Below are 16,718 nucleotides of genomic sequence, written 5' to 3'. Positions count from 1 at the left end.
TTTGTTTACAGCTCTTCTGTGCTTTGTCCTTTATGTAATGTACATCACTGCAGTATATGAAGAGATATTAAGTTCTTTTGTGTAGCCTCAGTATTACCAGGGAATCTAACTAGAAATTCCCTTTGAATTTGATTTTGACACACATCAGAGGCGGGGTCCCTGGTCCATGAGAATGTACAGTCTGGTGCAGAGACAACACAGACAAGACAAATAAGGGGCTTCAGGAAACTTATGTTTACAACCTAAGGTTGTGTGTGTGTGCAGTGGTGATCTTCTGCAAGGTCCACACCCCATAACTTTTTTTTTTTTTTTTTTTTTTTAACTTGCCTCCTTTTCATCATTGGGAAGAAGGTAGAAGGTAGCGGCCACCAGCTGCTGAACCCAACATGATACTTTTTTTTTTTATTTAGAAAATTACCAATGTTGGTGTATGCACAGATGAGGGATCGAGGAGGAGCCAAAATGATATAACAAGAAAGGAAAAAAGGTGAAAGAGGAGAAGCGGATAGGAATAGCTTAAGTGAAATGGGAAGGGCAATAGGGCATGCAAGAAATAATTTCTTTAATAAGTACTCAGTATCTCAAATCCTACTTTTCCTCATGCCCTGGGGTTTTGAACTGTTCTATTTGTTGGTGGTTGTGCTACAAAGCTTCCTTCCATATCTGAGGATGCCTTTCTGACGTCCCACACCCACCAGCAGAAACACCTTAGTGGTGTTATCTTCTCAGACAGATGGGTTAGTCTGGGTACAGTATGCAGTCTAAACGTTTCTCTCTTTAGATTTCTTGTGCTGACGAGCAGAGAGGCTGATTTTTCTTTCAGTTTTGCTCTCTCTCTCTCTCTTCCACAGTAAAGATGAACACTTCAGAACTTGCATGGGACTATCTGGGCTGGACATGTGGGCAGTCCGTCTCTTTTTTGAGAAGCTTAAACAGAAGCCTCGAGTTGTACAGCAGGTAAACAGATGAGGAATGGAGCAATGCTGTCTCTCTGCTCCTTCCAGGAGAAAAAAAAATGCAGCACCAAGCTTTTTCTAACCCAGTGTTTCCCAACCACTGTGCCATGGCACGCTGATGGGCCTTTCAGACCTGTTCAGGTATGCCATGGAAAAGTCACTGCTGCCTGATGCTCAGATTCAGGCCAGCCCTTGAGCTCTGCTCTCAGTAACAACAGTCAGCAGTGGTGTCTCATAAACATGTAGGGGCTCCTTTCTGAGAACATGTGTAATCATGCAGGACTCTTCTTCCTAGCTACAAGCATGAGCCCCAGAGTGTGTGAATTAATGGGCAGCATGCAGGGAGGGCGTGAATAGCTGGTCCCAGCTTTGTGCATCACACATGTTGCACATAGTGCCTCCTCCATTGAGTCCTTCCAGCCTCCCTGTTATCCCCAGGCTGAGTGGGATGGGAGAGCGTGCACGAGCACTGAATGTGACTGAGAGCAGCAGCAGTGGACAGCAGTGGCAGTCAAGGTAATTAACTGAGCCAGCTGCTCGCCCAACATGGACTTCTCTCATCTCCTGCACTTATTTATAGAGGGAGCTGGTGCGATGGCTTCATGAGTGTCCTTTGTCCCCTTTTCCCTTTATTTTGAATTTGGAGACTGGTGAGACTTCTTTCATTGCATTCCTAGTTCTTCTTTTCATGATATGAGTCCTCTCCATGCTGCACTGCTTGTTCTGCCGAGGTTGGTGTGCCACACAAACATTGTTAATGTAGTGTGCCTTGGGCCCGAAAGGGTTGGGAATCACTGTTCTAAGCATAAGGCATTACAGGAGCCACTAGTTTTATTTAAATACTGTCTGTTAATTTGTTGACTGAGAGAGTCAGATTAAGGGTCTGAATTACTGGATGAAACCAGCTTGGATATTCGACTCTCAAAACTCAGAGGCACGAGGATATAAAATGACTTGGCCAAGGTCACATGCGAAGAGAAGAGCAGAGTTAGATATGCCTTAACATTGGATAGCAGGTACTTCACAAGACAGGGTTAGAGCTGTCCTTTTGGGGCCAAGCTGTCACTCCACCTAGATATGAGGGAGGCAATAAGAAGAGGGTTAGTTGATAGTGATAAGTGCATTCTTACCTAGACGCCACCCCTCAGTGATACGGTCAAAATTCCTGATTGCGAGAGAATGTAGGCATAAGTGGATTCTGTATCCTGGACATGACAGCCACGATGATGCCCTTGGCATCACAGACTACCTGCATATTGAGGGAGTGGAAGACATTATGGTAGGTGGCCTCGTCTCCCTCTGGTGCCTTTGTAGGGATGTGAGTGCAATCAATAGCCCCAAGACAGAACGGAGAACATGCTGTTTGATAGGAATTGGACATTGATGTTGCTATCTTCTCCGAGGGAAGGATTATAGTGTTGCATTTTCATGATCAGTGCAGCAGGACCTGATCTATACACATAGAGGGTGGCAGACCAGCTTGTTCCAGACATGACTACTAGAGTAGTAGTAACCTTGATGATTACTGGCAGGCATGACCCCCTTAGAGTGGAACCTGCAACCTACCACCTGAACTGCTGGCATAGGTACAGTATGGTTTCCTTGTTAAACCTGAGCTTGCACATGATTTGCTCCTTGGACGATCCAAAAACTGTGCCCTAGTTCTGTCTACTCTCTGTAAGGTGTACCTCCTCTGTTCTCTCTCCTTCCTCAGCCATTGTGACAGTATCCATAGGGCTATTCGAGTCATATTGAAAAAGGAATCTCCACTACGACCTCGCACCCCCCTGTATGTCCCAATAACTCCCACTCCCACCCCCGTTTATTGCCTGTATTTTGCAGTTCTACCCCCTCCCTCCAGTAAGAACCTGTATGTCCCAGTTACCACCCAGTTGGTCCCAGTCTGTCCCAGGTACACTCCCTCCCACCCCTAGCCTACTCCTGTGTCTACTCATCAAGAGAAGCCAAACTGCCAAACACCAAGTCCAAAATCAAAATGAAAGTTTGTATTTGTGTGCGTAAATGAGTTGTAAATGAACATACGGACGTTTGACGTTTGCAAGTATGTCAGTGTTTGTGTGTGAAAGAAAGTAAGAGTGCCTGTGTGTTTATATGCAAGAGAGAGAGTGTGTGAGAGTGCCTCTGTGTTTGTATGTGTGTGAGTGAAGAGAGAGTATCTGTTTGTGTGTGACAAAGAAATCTGCCCGTATGAATATGAGAGAAAGAGAGCTTGTGTGTGAGAGAAGTTTGTGTTCCCCCTCCTATCTATGACAATCTCAGGGTGACTGGAAATCTAAAGTTCCCAACTATGGAGAATGGAATTTTTTATCCTTATTAGTTTTAATTATTAGATGTGATGAGTTTGCTGTTTTAAAATATTTGATGTTTGGTAATTTTTGAACATTTTTGTATGTGTTTTTAATTATTGGATGTTCTATTATTTTATTGGTATGGTTGAGGTTTTAATATTCTTGATTGTATTTGATGTTTGACAAGGAATGGTAAATTTTGTTTAAGAACATAAGAACATGCCAATCTGGGTCAGACCAAGGGTCCATCAAGCCCAGCATCCTGTTTCCAACAGAGGCCAAACCAGGCCACACGAACCTTGCAATTACCCAAACACTAAGAAGATCCCATACTACTGATGCAATTAATAGCAGTGCTATTCCCTAAGTAAATTGATTAATAGCCATTAATGGACTTCTCCTCCAAGAACTTATCCAAAACCTTTTTTGAATCCAGCTACACTAACTGCACTAACCACCGTCCTCTGGCAACAAATTCCAGAGCTTTATTGTGGGTTGAGTGAAAAAGAATTTTCTCCAATTAGTCTTAAATGTGCCTCATGCTAACTTCATGGAGTGCCCCCTAGTCTTTCTATTATCCGAAAGTGGAAAATAACCGAGTCACATCTACTCGTTCAAGACCTCTCATGATTCTATAGACCTCTATCATATCCCATCCCCTCAGCCGTCTCTTCTCCAAGCTGAACAGCCCTAACCCCTTCAGCCTTTCCTCATAGGGAAGCTGTTCCATCCCCTTTATCATTTTGGTTGCCCTTCTCTGTACCTTCTCCATCGTTGCACTGCATTTATAGTCTGACTTGTGTTTTCTAGTTCAGTTTATGTCTGCATATTTCGATTTATACTTTATAGTCTCTCTATTCTGTATTTAGCAAGGATCTGTCTGTGTTCTGTATGTGACCGAGATGAGGTATTTTGCTAGCATGTAGTGTCTGTGTAGAAATCCATAGCAGCCTGACTTGTTCTTTTTTCCTAATAGAAGGCATATTGTTTTAGGGCCAGGTGTAATATTGCAGTGTTGCCGTTTCATGGGTAGGGTTGATGCTGTTTGAGTACGTGTGTTCTAGTATGGCAGGTTTCCTACAGGTTCTGAGTACAATTCTATTTCTTTTCAGGGTTCCGAGGGCCACTAAAGAGTTGCTGTTACAATGAGGTGACACCAGAGTTTTGAATAGTATTTTCTATGGTGAGTGGTAAAGAGGAAGTGTCCTAGTTCTGTCCAATTCTTATTCTCTTTGTTGAGGAGCTTCTGGAATGCAGGATATTGTAGAACCTGAGGTGCGTGCAGGGTTTATTTTGGGATTCTGTTCCTATTTTGTATAGATCCCAGACTTCACCCTTAGAAGAAGAAATGATTATTGAATGATGCTCTTGAATAATTGTAATGGTAGTTTTAGTAGATGGTTGAAACTGGCTAGGGTCTTTTGTTGCTTACACGGTCCTTCTGTCTAGAGATGAACACGGACATACATGCCCCGCGTTTTCCAGCAATGGTGGAGAATATTTGTAAGGGGGTGGGGCCATGGGACCCCTGCCAGGTTCAAACTGGGTGGTTTCCCTGTCACAGTTCACACAGAATGACTCCCTGATGACAGCTGCATTGGAACGTAAATCAGAGATGATTCAAATTAAATATTTAAAAATGTGATGTCAGCTTACGTGTTTACAGAATTATTCTGGGGAAGTGGGGAAGCTATTGATCGTGATGAGTTCATTATTAAAATCTCGAGGGAAAGGACAAAGAGAGCTTATAAGCTTCTGCCCATGATGGAATTGCCTAGTGGTTAGAGCAGTGGACTATAAACCAGGAGACCAAGGTTTGAGTCCAGCTGTTGCTCCTGTGTGACTTGGGCAAGTCACTTTACCCTACATTGCCTCAGGTACAAAACTTAGATTGTAAGCCTTCTGGGGATAGAGAAATACCTACAGTACCTGAATGTAAACCGGTGTGATATCTCAATTGAGAATCAAATGTCTGTATATAAAATAATAATAATGATCTTTTAGGTACCTAGCAACATTCCTACCTTTTAACCTTGACCTGAGAGGGAGAATGGGGATATATCCTGGTTTTAGGGCGTGTACCTGCAGCAACATTGCTGGGGAATATTACCACACAGCCTCCAAAGAGAAGAGAACATGTCACTGCAGGATACTTCCAGCAGTGTATAGTGCCCCTGGTTGCTTGACAACAGGCTACACAGATGTAAGGAGTCCCTTTCCAAAAGAATTATAATCAAAGTAAATACCTGAGACAGTGGAAGATAAATCACCCAAGGTCACGTGCCTTTCAGTAGTAGAAGCAGAATTTGAACGCAGCTCTCCTAGTTTCCAGTTCATTATTCTAACCACTAGGCCACCCTCATAGCCATCCATGTGTTTTCTTTTTAGAACTTACAATCTTGCTATGACAACTGTTGTTTCCTCAGATAAGTACATTATGAGTTAGTATTTTTTTTCTTTAGGTGAAATAATGCTTGTAGTAAGTGCTGCTGCCGATCTGCTGCCTCCCCCTGTCCCGTCTCTACAGAAGCCTTTCGGGTGTATCTGATCATCCCTGAGCTTATCCGGATACAGGAGCTCTCTAGGCGACTCTGACCCAGTCGTAAACCTGCTGGTTAAGAAGCCATCCTGAATGTCCAGATAGAAGGGCAGATAATATTAGGTGAGGGTTTCTGGAAGTTTAGGCAGATATGTATCTCTTGCAGTTACGGGACAATCCCTTCCCCCCTCCGCGGGATCTCCGTTAGTTACAGCCCCTTTTGCAGGATCATAGGTGTAATTACAGGATACCTCCAGATTGGAAAGCACCTCTCTAGAATAATGGGAAAAGTGACTAGAGGGGGAGGCAAAGGAGGGACATGCAAAGGGGGGCTTGAGTAATGGGAGGTTAACAGAGACGGGGGAGAATGGTCCAGGCATCCTCTCTCCCCCCTTGCATTGTTTGCAAATGACATTCTCTCAGCCCACACCCTGCCCTGCCTTTATCCTTTTTGTTTCCACCACAGGGAAAGAGATGCCAAAAGCAATGGAGGGAGGAAGAGGGAATCCATTTTTTTTTTTTTTTTTTTTTTTTACTGAAGATCTCCCAGGAGGAGAGTGAGAGAGAGCTGGAGGAATTAATTTGCCACAGGATGAGCTCTTATTAACCCAAAAAACTTTAGAGACAGATTCTAAAACGTTTTCAGGAGCTGTAAAAGCCTGCTAATTCCACGAAGGAAATCCTCTCACTTAAGATAAACACCTCTGCTTGTTGGCTCCCAGATCATTAAACGCCGCTAGCTGCAGAGCTTACTGTAATCTGTCCCACTGTATCTTATAGATTAGCACAGTTTGGTCATGTCCATTGTCAATTTAATATTAGTGTTTTAAAATCCTGATTGGCTCAATTCACTCAAATTCGAAATGTTAGAAAATATTTTGCCAGAACGTGAATAAAAGTCAACACCATGCTATGCTAAAAAAAAAAACAAAACCAAATCAACTGCAACTGAAAGCCTTGCCAGACTCAAGAAAGGCGAATAAATATTGGATTTTTAGACCATCCCTCGTTGTGTAATACATTGTCAGGTTTATTACAGCATGCCTGGCCCTCTCCTTTTCACCTATGCTGAGTTGCTCTCCTGCTGTTGTGAACATCTGCACTTGAGTAGTGGAAGCGAAATGAGCTGGAGGAATCTTTGATGCTGGCTCATATTTAGGGAAAGAAGCCAAAAATGCTTGCCCACACTTCAGTCACCATATTTTCTTGTTTAAATATAGTCAAAACCAGTTATGTGGCTCAATTCGGGAGAAAGTGTGGGAAAAAAGAAAAGTAAAATAGAAATTTTTGTCCTTGATTGAAACCCCCCTCCCCCCCCAAAGAAATTTATGCAGTTTGGGAAGGCTCACATAGATGAGGACTTAAAAGAATGAAAATAAAATGTCTCATCGCCTTTGTCTTGTCCTTATTTTCTTAATGGTACCATCCAGGAGGAACAATACCTTCATAAGTCTGCTCTTCGCTTCTCTAAAACCTTTATCCTGCACTGTTCTATTACTAGGACAGATGCTTTCGCAGCTCAGACTATACGAAGCTTTCCACAGTTTTGTGGCCGTGGGAGCCAATGCAGAATCTACCACTTGCCGTGGGATCATAGCAGCTAGCCCCGCCTCTACCTGTGGTCAGCAGCTGTGTCCATTCTCCAAACCCCTCCGTCTTCCTTGTGACAGTGGCAGGCTGGAAGCCATTACTAGCATTCCAACGGTGGCTTCTTCCCCTGTGTACCTCAAATATCTTTATTCGGGGTATGCCGAATGTTTTTCTTCTCCTGCCACACCTTACGAATACTTCCTTTCATGATTGTTGCCATTCAGCATTCTTAGATTGGCATCTGGGGGCTGAGCTATGCATTAGATTATTATTAGATTATATTTGGTTTATATGTTGACGTGTAATATTCAGTGACATGCTGAGCAGCAAAATTTGTCTGGGGAAAGTTATGTGCGTAACTTATGCCCAGTGTTCAGCAGGACTTGCATGCACAAGTCTCCTGCTAAATATATTCAGATAAAGTTAGGACTGCTGTTTTTTCATTTGAGACTTGCGTGTGTTTAACTTTACCTGGACCGCGCTGACTATGCAGTCTCCTGGAGTGAAGTTAATCCCCGCCCCTGGAATGCCTCCATTCACACCCCTTTCTGTGTGGGTACATTTGGCTCATGTAATAAACTGTGTGCACAATATATATGCATTTGATAGGGAAAAATATTGAAAGCTTGTTTTTTTGTGTGCATAACTCTGAAAGATGCACACAAAAGCTTTGAATATTGATGTCGTATTGTATTATGATATTTTTACTGTATTGCTATTGCTGCTGTTTATTGTCTTGGTTGTAAACGACTTTTGAGTTTTGTCTTTTTTTTTTTTTTTACACTAAAAACGCTGTCGATAAACATAAATGGAAAATGGAAATGGGCATGTACTCGCCACATTACAGATTGTTAGCCAACCACCTTTGTTCTTTTACAGAATCTCTGTGGGCAAATCTTCCCAAAGCCATTTTTCAAGAGTCTTGTGAACATACACCAGCAGGCGGCCAGCCGTTATCTACAACAGATGATGGAACATCAATACAGAGAGAACACAATTTATCAGCTCAAGAAGACTGTGGCTGTACTGCAGATCCTTTACCAGGTACAAAGGCTTTATTCAGCAAAAGATGCCTGCCCAAGTAGTAGATATTGATTATGTGTTTTATGCTGACTGCCTCTGAACAATCCACTGTTGGAAAGGGGCTGTTCTCATGTGCTGTGTGAATTATAAAGCAGTTTCTCACTTCCTTGTATAGATTTTTTTTTCACCATCCTATTCTCGGTATCTGCGACTGTAGTATAGACCAGTGGTTCTCATCCTTTTTCCCTTCATAACACACCTGACGGACAACGCTCACATGTGTGACCACACTGCTTATTACAATCCATGAGGGAAATTAAAAAAAACAAACCAAAAACCTAAACCTGGCCCCATATTACTTTTATTGTTAAGAATGACACAAGGGAAAGATAAGAGTACTCTCTCTGAAAGAAATTACATAAATAATAAACCTCCCATACCAGAACAGTACCAGTTTCCAGCATTCAAACCATAACCTCCTTATCTACGAAAAGGCAACATTGAAAATATTACACTAGTAACCAATACTTCTCCTATTAGGAAAACAGAACAAGCCAGGCTGCTATAGAGCCCTACACAGAAACTACATGCCAGCAGAATACTTCACCTCGATCACATGTGCAAACCTTCACCTAATAAAGAATAAAGAGATGATAAAGCATAATAGAAACATGCAGACAAAAAAACTGAACTGGAAACTGCAACAAGCCAGAGACTCTGTATGCAGTGCAACAAAGGAAAAAGAGAAACAGCATTAATCCTCTAAAACAAATCAAGAAATATAAAATCAATAGCTGTAAAACCTTCATAATAAAAAGAACAGATTATTTCAAAACAGCTGATGAATGGAATACCCAATAATTAAAACATTATTTAAAAAATGTATAGACACTAATAAAATATTTCAAAACAGCTGACACAAAGACCCAATAATTAAAAATAATAAGGATTAAAAAATGTTCTGCTCTCCATACCTGGGAACATTGGATTTGCAGATGCCCTGAGATTGTTGTGAATTAGCAGGAGGGGAAAGGGGGGGATTTGCTAGCAACTTTCTCCTCTGTCACACACAAGACCCCTCTCTCTCTCACTTACATAGGCTCTCAATCACACACACATACACATGCTCTCTCTCACTTACTCACAGGCTGTCAATCACAATCACGCATACTCTCACACATACAGGCTCTCAATCACACACTTACTTACATGCTGTCTCTCTCACACACAAGCGCACACAGGGTCTCAAACACACATGCGCGCTCACTCACTCACTCATTCTCTCTCCCCCCCACAGAAGAGCAAGTAGCGGCAGCAGCAGCCTCCTCTTCTTACAACTCTCACGGCATTGAGAAAGGAGTCCCAGTGGCCGCAGGGGTTTTGTTTCTCCAGGCCACGCTGCTCTTTTGCTTTGGGCCAATGCCTCAGGCACTTGTACCTTAGCATGGTCTCTTCTTCCCGCTGCTGCACACCCCTTCCTTTCCAAGCTGGCAGGGGCTGGAAGAAAAGAGCATGCTGCTAGTGCCGCTGGCTCCCTCTCTCGTGCCACATTCCACCTGAGCTATCAGCATTTCAAGCCAGGCGGAGGAAGAGTTTGCACCTTGCTGGGGCAGGGGAGCAACTGAGCCAGCGGGGAACCAGGAAGTGGTGGTGACACACCTGCGTGTGCTGAGAACCACTGGTATAGACAGTAGTACCAGAGTGCAGGGTGGGATGTGCCTTGCAAACTCTTTTCTTCTCCAGAGAATCCTTCAGTTGTCAGCTGTTGCTTTTGTTCCAGGGATATCCCTTTGCGTTCTTTTTTTGCTTTTTGTCTTCTCACAGCAGATGGAGCTCAGGGGATCTGTATGGGAAGAGGGGCACTACTCTAGAAGGGAAGGAAGGGGGCAGAGCAAAATGCAGCCAGCCTGGGAGCTGGCAGGGATCCAGGAATTGTGGCTTTTCAAGATGCTCTGTGGCACAACCTGGACAGGTTTGTGCTATTATTCCTTTAGAACTTATCTGCTTTTAACATGTGCAAGTTAGCCAATTTTAAAACATGCCCCCGTGAAAGAAATAACCAGTTTGCCCACTCTATCTGTAGGCCATCAAGACTCCTCTGGATCTTCAGCACACATTGTCCCCGGTTTACCCAGACCCGTCTCCTAGTCAGGTTTTGGTTATAACTAAGTTTTGTTTTGTTTTGTTTTTTTTAAAGAATTACATCTGAACAAGAGCAGAAATAAACGTGTGCAGGCGTGCTGCAATTCGCTTTTTAAAATCGGGATTACGCACGTAGATGTTGGCCCCACCCCCATAACGCTCCTGACCCACCCTTAATCTGCCCTTTCTATCGCGCGTTCTCTTGCATGCGCATATACGCAGATTTGTTTATTTATTTATTTTAAAAGTTTGTATATACCGCATATACATACACAAAGTAGATCTAGGCAGTTTGCCAGTTTTAAAAATACTTAGTTTCTCGCACTCGACCCATATACCCGCCTTTTAACTTGAGCAACTCTTTTAAAATTCACCCATTAGAGGTAATTTTAAAAGGAGTTACACATGTAAATGTAACATATTTAATGTAACAATTTTAAAAAGCCATTTACACGCATAAAGTACACTTACACTTGAATGTCCTATGGACAAGTCAATGGCATATATTGTAGCAATTTTCAAAAGTCCACTTACCTGGCTAAAGTGGATTCCAGTGTAAAATCCAATTTTAAGCTTCTAAGTGCTTTTTTTTAAAATTACCCTCCTATTGAGCAGTGCAATATTGGGCTCAGTTTATTACAAAGTTAACAAAAGGTGAAATTAGTCTTATTTCCAGTTAAAGATACAGACACCGTGAATCTTTTGTTACATATAAAAATCAGTGAATGGATGGGTCCAGATTGGAGGCATAGCAGCTGGCTTGTGTGAAGGGTAAGCTCCTGGTACCCTGGCTAATACTCACAATTAATCCTGCTTCCCACCTTGCAAGCTATGGCTAAATACCCTCCAAGCGGTCGCTGTCCAGGATGTGGCCTGCCCAGAGTGTCAGACCTACCAGAAAAGTGGCATAGAAAAATCTGCAACCCAAGAGCAGGCTGGATCCATGAAGAGTGGCTGGCGAGCCAGGTGTCTCGGGCAATATGCTAGATAAGAAAAGAGAATGGGCAAAATCAGAAACCAGCTTGGAAACTAAGCTAGAATCAGTGATGGCACAAATTTCAAATCTGGTAGCCATAGTTGCCAAAAACACTGCCAGGCTGGAAAGTTTTCAGGAGAGAGTGGAGGAGGTAGAAGTGACGCTAAAGTCTGCCGGCCGGCGCATATAAAAACTGGAGGTTACGCAGCAGCCGTGAGAGCGACAGGGCGAGGAGGAAAACAGAAGCTGATAGAACAGCATCTCTATAGTCTGCCTTCCTGAAGGGACAGAAGGAGGCGGACCCGTCTGTTTTTTTTTGCTAAATGGCTGCCGCAGGCCTATCATCTGCAGGGTGCCAAGCAGGTCCTGAAAAATCGACAGATCGTATCGGGCCCTTGCGCCTAGGCCCGCAGGCAAAAACCCAACCTCATGCGTGTTGGTGAAGCTCCCAACTTTACTGAAAAAGCTAGAATCATAGAGACATCTCGCAGAATATTGGAGCTGCAACATGAAGCCAGCGTGTCTGTTTTTCCAGGATTTCTCAGCGGAACTCCAGACGGTGCCAAGGTTTCCTTGAGGTGAGTTGCAGCTGCGAGCCCTCAAAGTACAGTATGCAATGTTTTATCTGGCTCGCCTACGTATCTGCTATGATTGGATTACAAAATTCTTTTAAAAGACCAAGCAGAAAAGTAGACCAAGGACCTGCAGGACAAGGCTTAGAGTTGGACAATGGGCCTGAGTTGATCCGGTGGGGAAGCCTGATGAATTTTGGGGATCAGGAGCTGACGGACTAAGCAGCAAGCAAGATTCAGAATGGGAGGTGGGGGGGGGGGGGGAAGGTTGTTTTGAAGAGGGTTCTGCGGGGTGTGGGTCACTTGTAGGAGGGAGGTGGGCATGAGAGACACAGGATGCACTGTTTGGGACATTGAGGCAGCTGGCGCATTACCATGTAGTACAAGATGGCAGCGAGGATGGACGGCGGCCACGTGTGCAAATGAGAATAAACTGCAGCGATCAAACGGCAACTTGTGTCTGAAGGAGTGGACACAGGGGAGGGGGGTTCTGTGGTCAAACCAGCACAGCGGTTGAGAGGAGATACAGCTGTTCCTCATGACAATCCAACGCTTGTGGTGCTCCTGTTTGGGCCGAGGTCATGTTATTTTGGCAGGAATTTGACTGCATTGCAGACGGGGTGTAGTTCCAGGTGGTTAGAGCGTATTGTACATAGAAGGCCTGTCTATTGTATTTCCTGACTTTATTGGCAACCTATTGCACCACCATGTGCTTTGACAAGTCCAGCACCGGAAGAAGCCAACACCCCAGAGACAGTACCTGATTGGACTAAAAGCAACGATCCCCATTGGTTACCGGAAGTAGAAAACACACCCAGGATGCACGTCAAGGCATTTCTATTGGACAATGCAAAAAGTTTAAAAGTTTCGGACACAGAGCTCCGTGCTGAGAAGCAGCGCTGAATACCAAGTTGTAGCAGACCTGTTTCTCCAGGGAACAACTATTTCCTCTTTTCTTGTTCCGCTTTTTATTGTCTCTGTCTTTCTATCAATAAACTTGCTTTTTAGATTGCAAAGCTGCCTGAAGTTGTCTTTCTGAGTCCCGCTATAAACAGTATGACTGAATGCGTCTTAAACTTTGCATGTTAAATTTGATCATGATGAAGGGCTAGATGTGGGGAGGGAGCTAGGTGGGGTAGGAGGGTTGGTGTGGGGGTTTTGGTTACTATAAGGGAGTATGTCAGCGGGATCTGCAAGGGGAAGGGTGGTCACGGGTGTGGGGAAGGGAGGGGGGGGGGCAGTCCGTGGCAGTCCACGGCAGTCCACAGACCTCTGGTTTCCCCCTTTTTATGGCATTGCACACTAGAAGTACCTGTTGGAAAACAGGGTGGGGGATCCCTGGAAATGAAGGGATTGTAGGTAGGGAGAAAGATCCCCATTATTTACAAAAGGGGAGGTGGAGAAATAGGCTGGTTTTGATTTCGGTTGACTTTATGGTCAGTTCGGGTGTTCCAGTTTAATTGGTTTGTAATTGATTTTAAAAAAAAAAGGGGGAAAAGAGCAGAACATATGCTCTGTATTTTCTGTTTCAAGATGTACTACGGGATATGTGCTGGGAGGGATGAGTGCATAAAAGATTGCATATTTATCTTGTTAAACAAATATGTCTTTCACAAGTGAACATTGTCACTTTTAATGTTTTGAGGTTAGTCTCCCTGATTAAAGGAAAGAGATTGTATACATACATACTTAAAAAAAAAAAACCCAAAAAAACGCAGCGTGTACACATAACGATGTTGCAGGAGATGCATCTCACCGACTGAGAACACAGTAAGTTGCAGAGGGACTGGGTAGGACAACTGAGGTTTGCCTCATACAAGTCCCACAGCTGAGGGGTCTGCATTTTAATACACAAGATACTCCTGCTGGTCATCCATGAGACTTAGATGGACCCAGAGGGCATATTCATGTACATGGATTGTACTCTTTATGGCAGAGATGTAATCTTGGCAAATATATACTGACCCAAGAAAAGGCAAAATGGTTCTTATAGGAGATTGGTGGCAGGTCTGTCTTCCTTTTTTGCACAGAAGGATATCATAGCTGGAGGGGACTGGAATGCATGCTTGAACCCCCAGCTGGATCGGTCATCCCAGGCATCTGGACAATTACGTTAAACAGCAGGGCTGCGATTTTTTTTTTTTTTTTTTTTGAGACCGTTATGGCTACAAGACGTGTGGCGAAAGCAGTACCTTATAGGGCGAAAATACCCATTGGTTTTCTCTTACGCACAACACATATAGTTGCCTGGACTTTTTTCTTTATTCCACCTGGCTCTCTTTGCATTTTGGGGCGGCTGATATTTTGCTAACGATTATGTCAGACTAAAATAGTCCACCTTCCTTTTTCCACTGGGGCAGCAGAGATGGGAAACAGAATGTGGAGGCTTAAATCTCTCCTTTCTGGGCAGGGACAACTTCTCAGATTTAGTGGTCCAAATGGTGCAAGAATTTAGGGAACATCATGAGACGTCCTGAGTTATTGTGGGAGACACTTAAGGCAGTCCTGAGAGGTAAGATAATTGGATAGGGTAAGTTACCTTAAGAGACAAAGGTGTAGGAGGGAGGCTTCACTATTGAGGAAGATCAGGGAGCTTGAGAAGCGTTATAAAGCCGCATGCTCCAGGCGTGTCTGGAGGAAACTTCAGCGGTATTGAACTCTCTCCTGCGTGCTGTCCAGGTAGATCAGGTGGAGCAATCATATGGCTATACAAGACAGAAAATATACGAACAAGATAACAAAACAGGGGGTGTTTCTGGCCAGAATGATCAGAAAAAGGCAGGGGGGGGTAACACAATTGTAGGGGTTTGTGCAGCCACGGGAGCACTTGCATGTCAAACAACGGGCATAAATTACACCTTTGCAAATTTCTTCATGGGATTATATGTCTGGGAGGACGGAATGTCTCTGCGCGAAATTAATACTTAACAAAGTTGCATCTCCCACGTGTGACCGAAACACAAAATGCGAGTCTAGCGATGCCTATTGCAGTGGTCAAAGTTCTACCCAGCGGCAAATGTCCAGGGCTGGAAGGCTACCGTCTGGACTTCTATAAAATGTTCTTACCTCAGATAGGACCACTCCTATGTAAAACATTTCAACATCTCCATCTGCATCCCAAGTGTTCACGTAGGCTAACGGTAGTATTGCTTCCAAAGAAAGGGAGGATGTTCTGGATCCTGGTTCATACTGGCCCATATCGCTGTTAAACGCGGACATAAAAACTGTGTCTAAAGTGCTCCAACTAAGGCTGGAAAACGTGTTAGATCTCATAAACCTGGGCCAAACAGGATTTATTAAGGGGAGTCAGTACTCGGCTAATACATGTTGGATTTTCAACATTCTATTGCAGCCAAGATTCTGAACTTATTGGTAGCGATAATCTCTCTGGATGCAATGAAAGCTTTTGATCATTTGCAACTGTACTTCCTCTTTGCTGTCCTTGGAAAATATAACACAGACCTGCAGTTCATGGCATCGATCAGGGCCCTATGCGCCCACCCAGAGGCCAGAGGGCCGACCAATGGGATTACCTCTGTCCCTTTTCCACTCCAGAGAGGTACGAGGCACAGCTGCCCCTTATTGCCTCTTCTGTTTGACTTGGCAGTTGAAGCTTCCGCACAGAAAACAAGACAGGACCCAACAGTAACCGGTTTTAAGTATGCTGTGAGAATTCACAAAATATTGCTAGACGCGGACAATGACCTATTATATTTGACTGAGTCCAAACGCTCCATCCCCAGCCTGTTTGAAGTTATAGCAGAATATGGTAGAACCTCCAGATACAAAGTGAACACCTAAAAGTCCGAGATTTTTATGGTCCCTTCTGAATCGGGGGGTGGGGGTACTACACAGTGCTTGTATTCCCTTTCAGATGGCTTCTGAGGGGTTTAGATATCTAGGAATCTTTATTCCTCGGAATTGGGGGGGGACGACGACATATGCAAAGCAAATTATGCCCCGGTCACAGGTAAGAAACATGCTGACCTCAGGAATGGAAGGGACTGTTGCTCTCCTGGGCAGGCAGAAGTGGGGTGTTGAAAATGAACATATTACCCAGGCTGATATACTTGTTTCAGCATGTCCCAGGATTATTGCCCAGGAATTTCTTCTCCGCTCTGGAGAGCAGCATTTCCAAGTTTATCTGGCAGGAAAGGCTTCCCAAGATCAAGCTTGCTACGCTGTACCAGGCAAGGGAGGGATGGCCCCTTCCTCATCTGTTGGGATATTACTGGGAGGCTAGACTGTGCTGTCTTAAAGGCTGGTTAGGGGGTGATGCTGAATTAGCATGACTGTCCTTGCAGAGGGGGACAATGGAAAGGCCAGAACTGGCTACCTTGCTCTTTCTTCCCCCTCACATTGCCTTTAATTAGGTGGGTGGCCAGGTCTCACCCTCAGATTGCATATACGTTTACGGTCTAGCAGGAGGAGTGCAGATATATGCGGATGCCAGGGAGCTTCAGTCGCCTGTCTCACTGCTTTGGCACAATCCCTGCCTTTCTATTCATACTTTCAATGCAGAGGTGCAGGACTGGTGGGATTTGGGCCTTAGGCACCTGGGACAATTATGGGATGAAGAAGGATAGTTGACTTTTGAACAACTGTGTAAAG

The 16,718-nt window shown here is 44.1% G+C and overlaps 1 protein-coding gene across 1 annotated transcript in view; it reads left to right on the top strand.

Moving 5' to 3' along the window:
* Nucleotides 1-16,718, top strand: part of LOC115095690 (probable E3 ubiquitin-protein ligase HERC4) — a 174,021-nt gene that overhangs the window by 69,089 nt on the left and 88,214 nt on the right. The window contains exons 11-12 of the mRNA XM_029609747.1: nucleotides 852-965; nucleotides 1,395-1,472. Of these exons, the coding sequence (XP_029465607.1) occupies nucleotides 852-965; nucleotides 1,395-1,472 (192 nt within the window). The remainder of the gene's footprint in view (nucleotides 1-851; nucleotides 966-1,394; nucleotides 1,473-16,718) is intronic.

Source organism: Rhinatrema bivittatum, chromosome 1 (assembly GCF_901001135.1).
Source record: "Rhinatrema bivittatum chromosome 1, aRhiBiv1.1, whole genome shotgun sequence".
NCBI lineage: Eukaryota > Metazoa > Chordata > Amphibia > Gymnophiona > Rhinatrematidae > Rhinatrema > Rhinatrema bivittatum.
The sequence above is the reverse complement of the archived record's forward strand: the minus strand, read 5'-3'. Positions and strand labels throughout refer to the sequence as shown.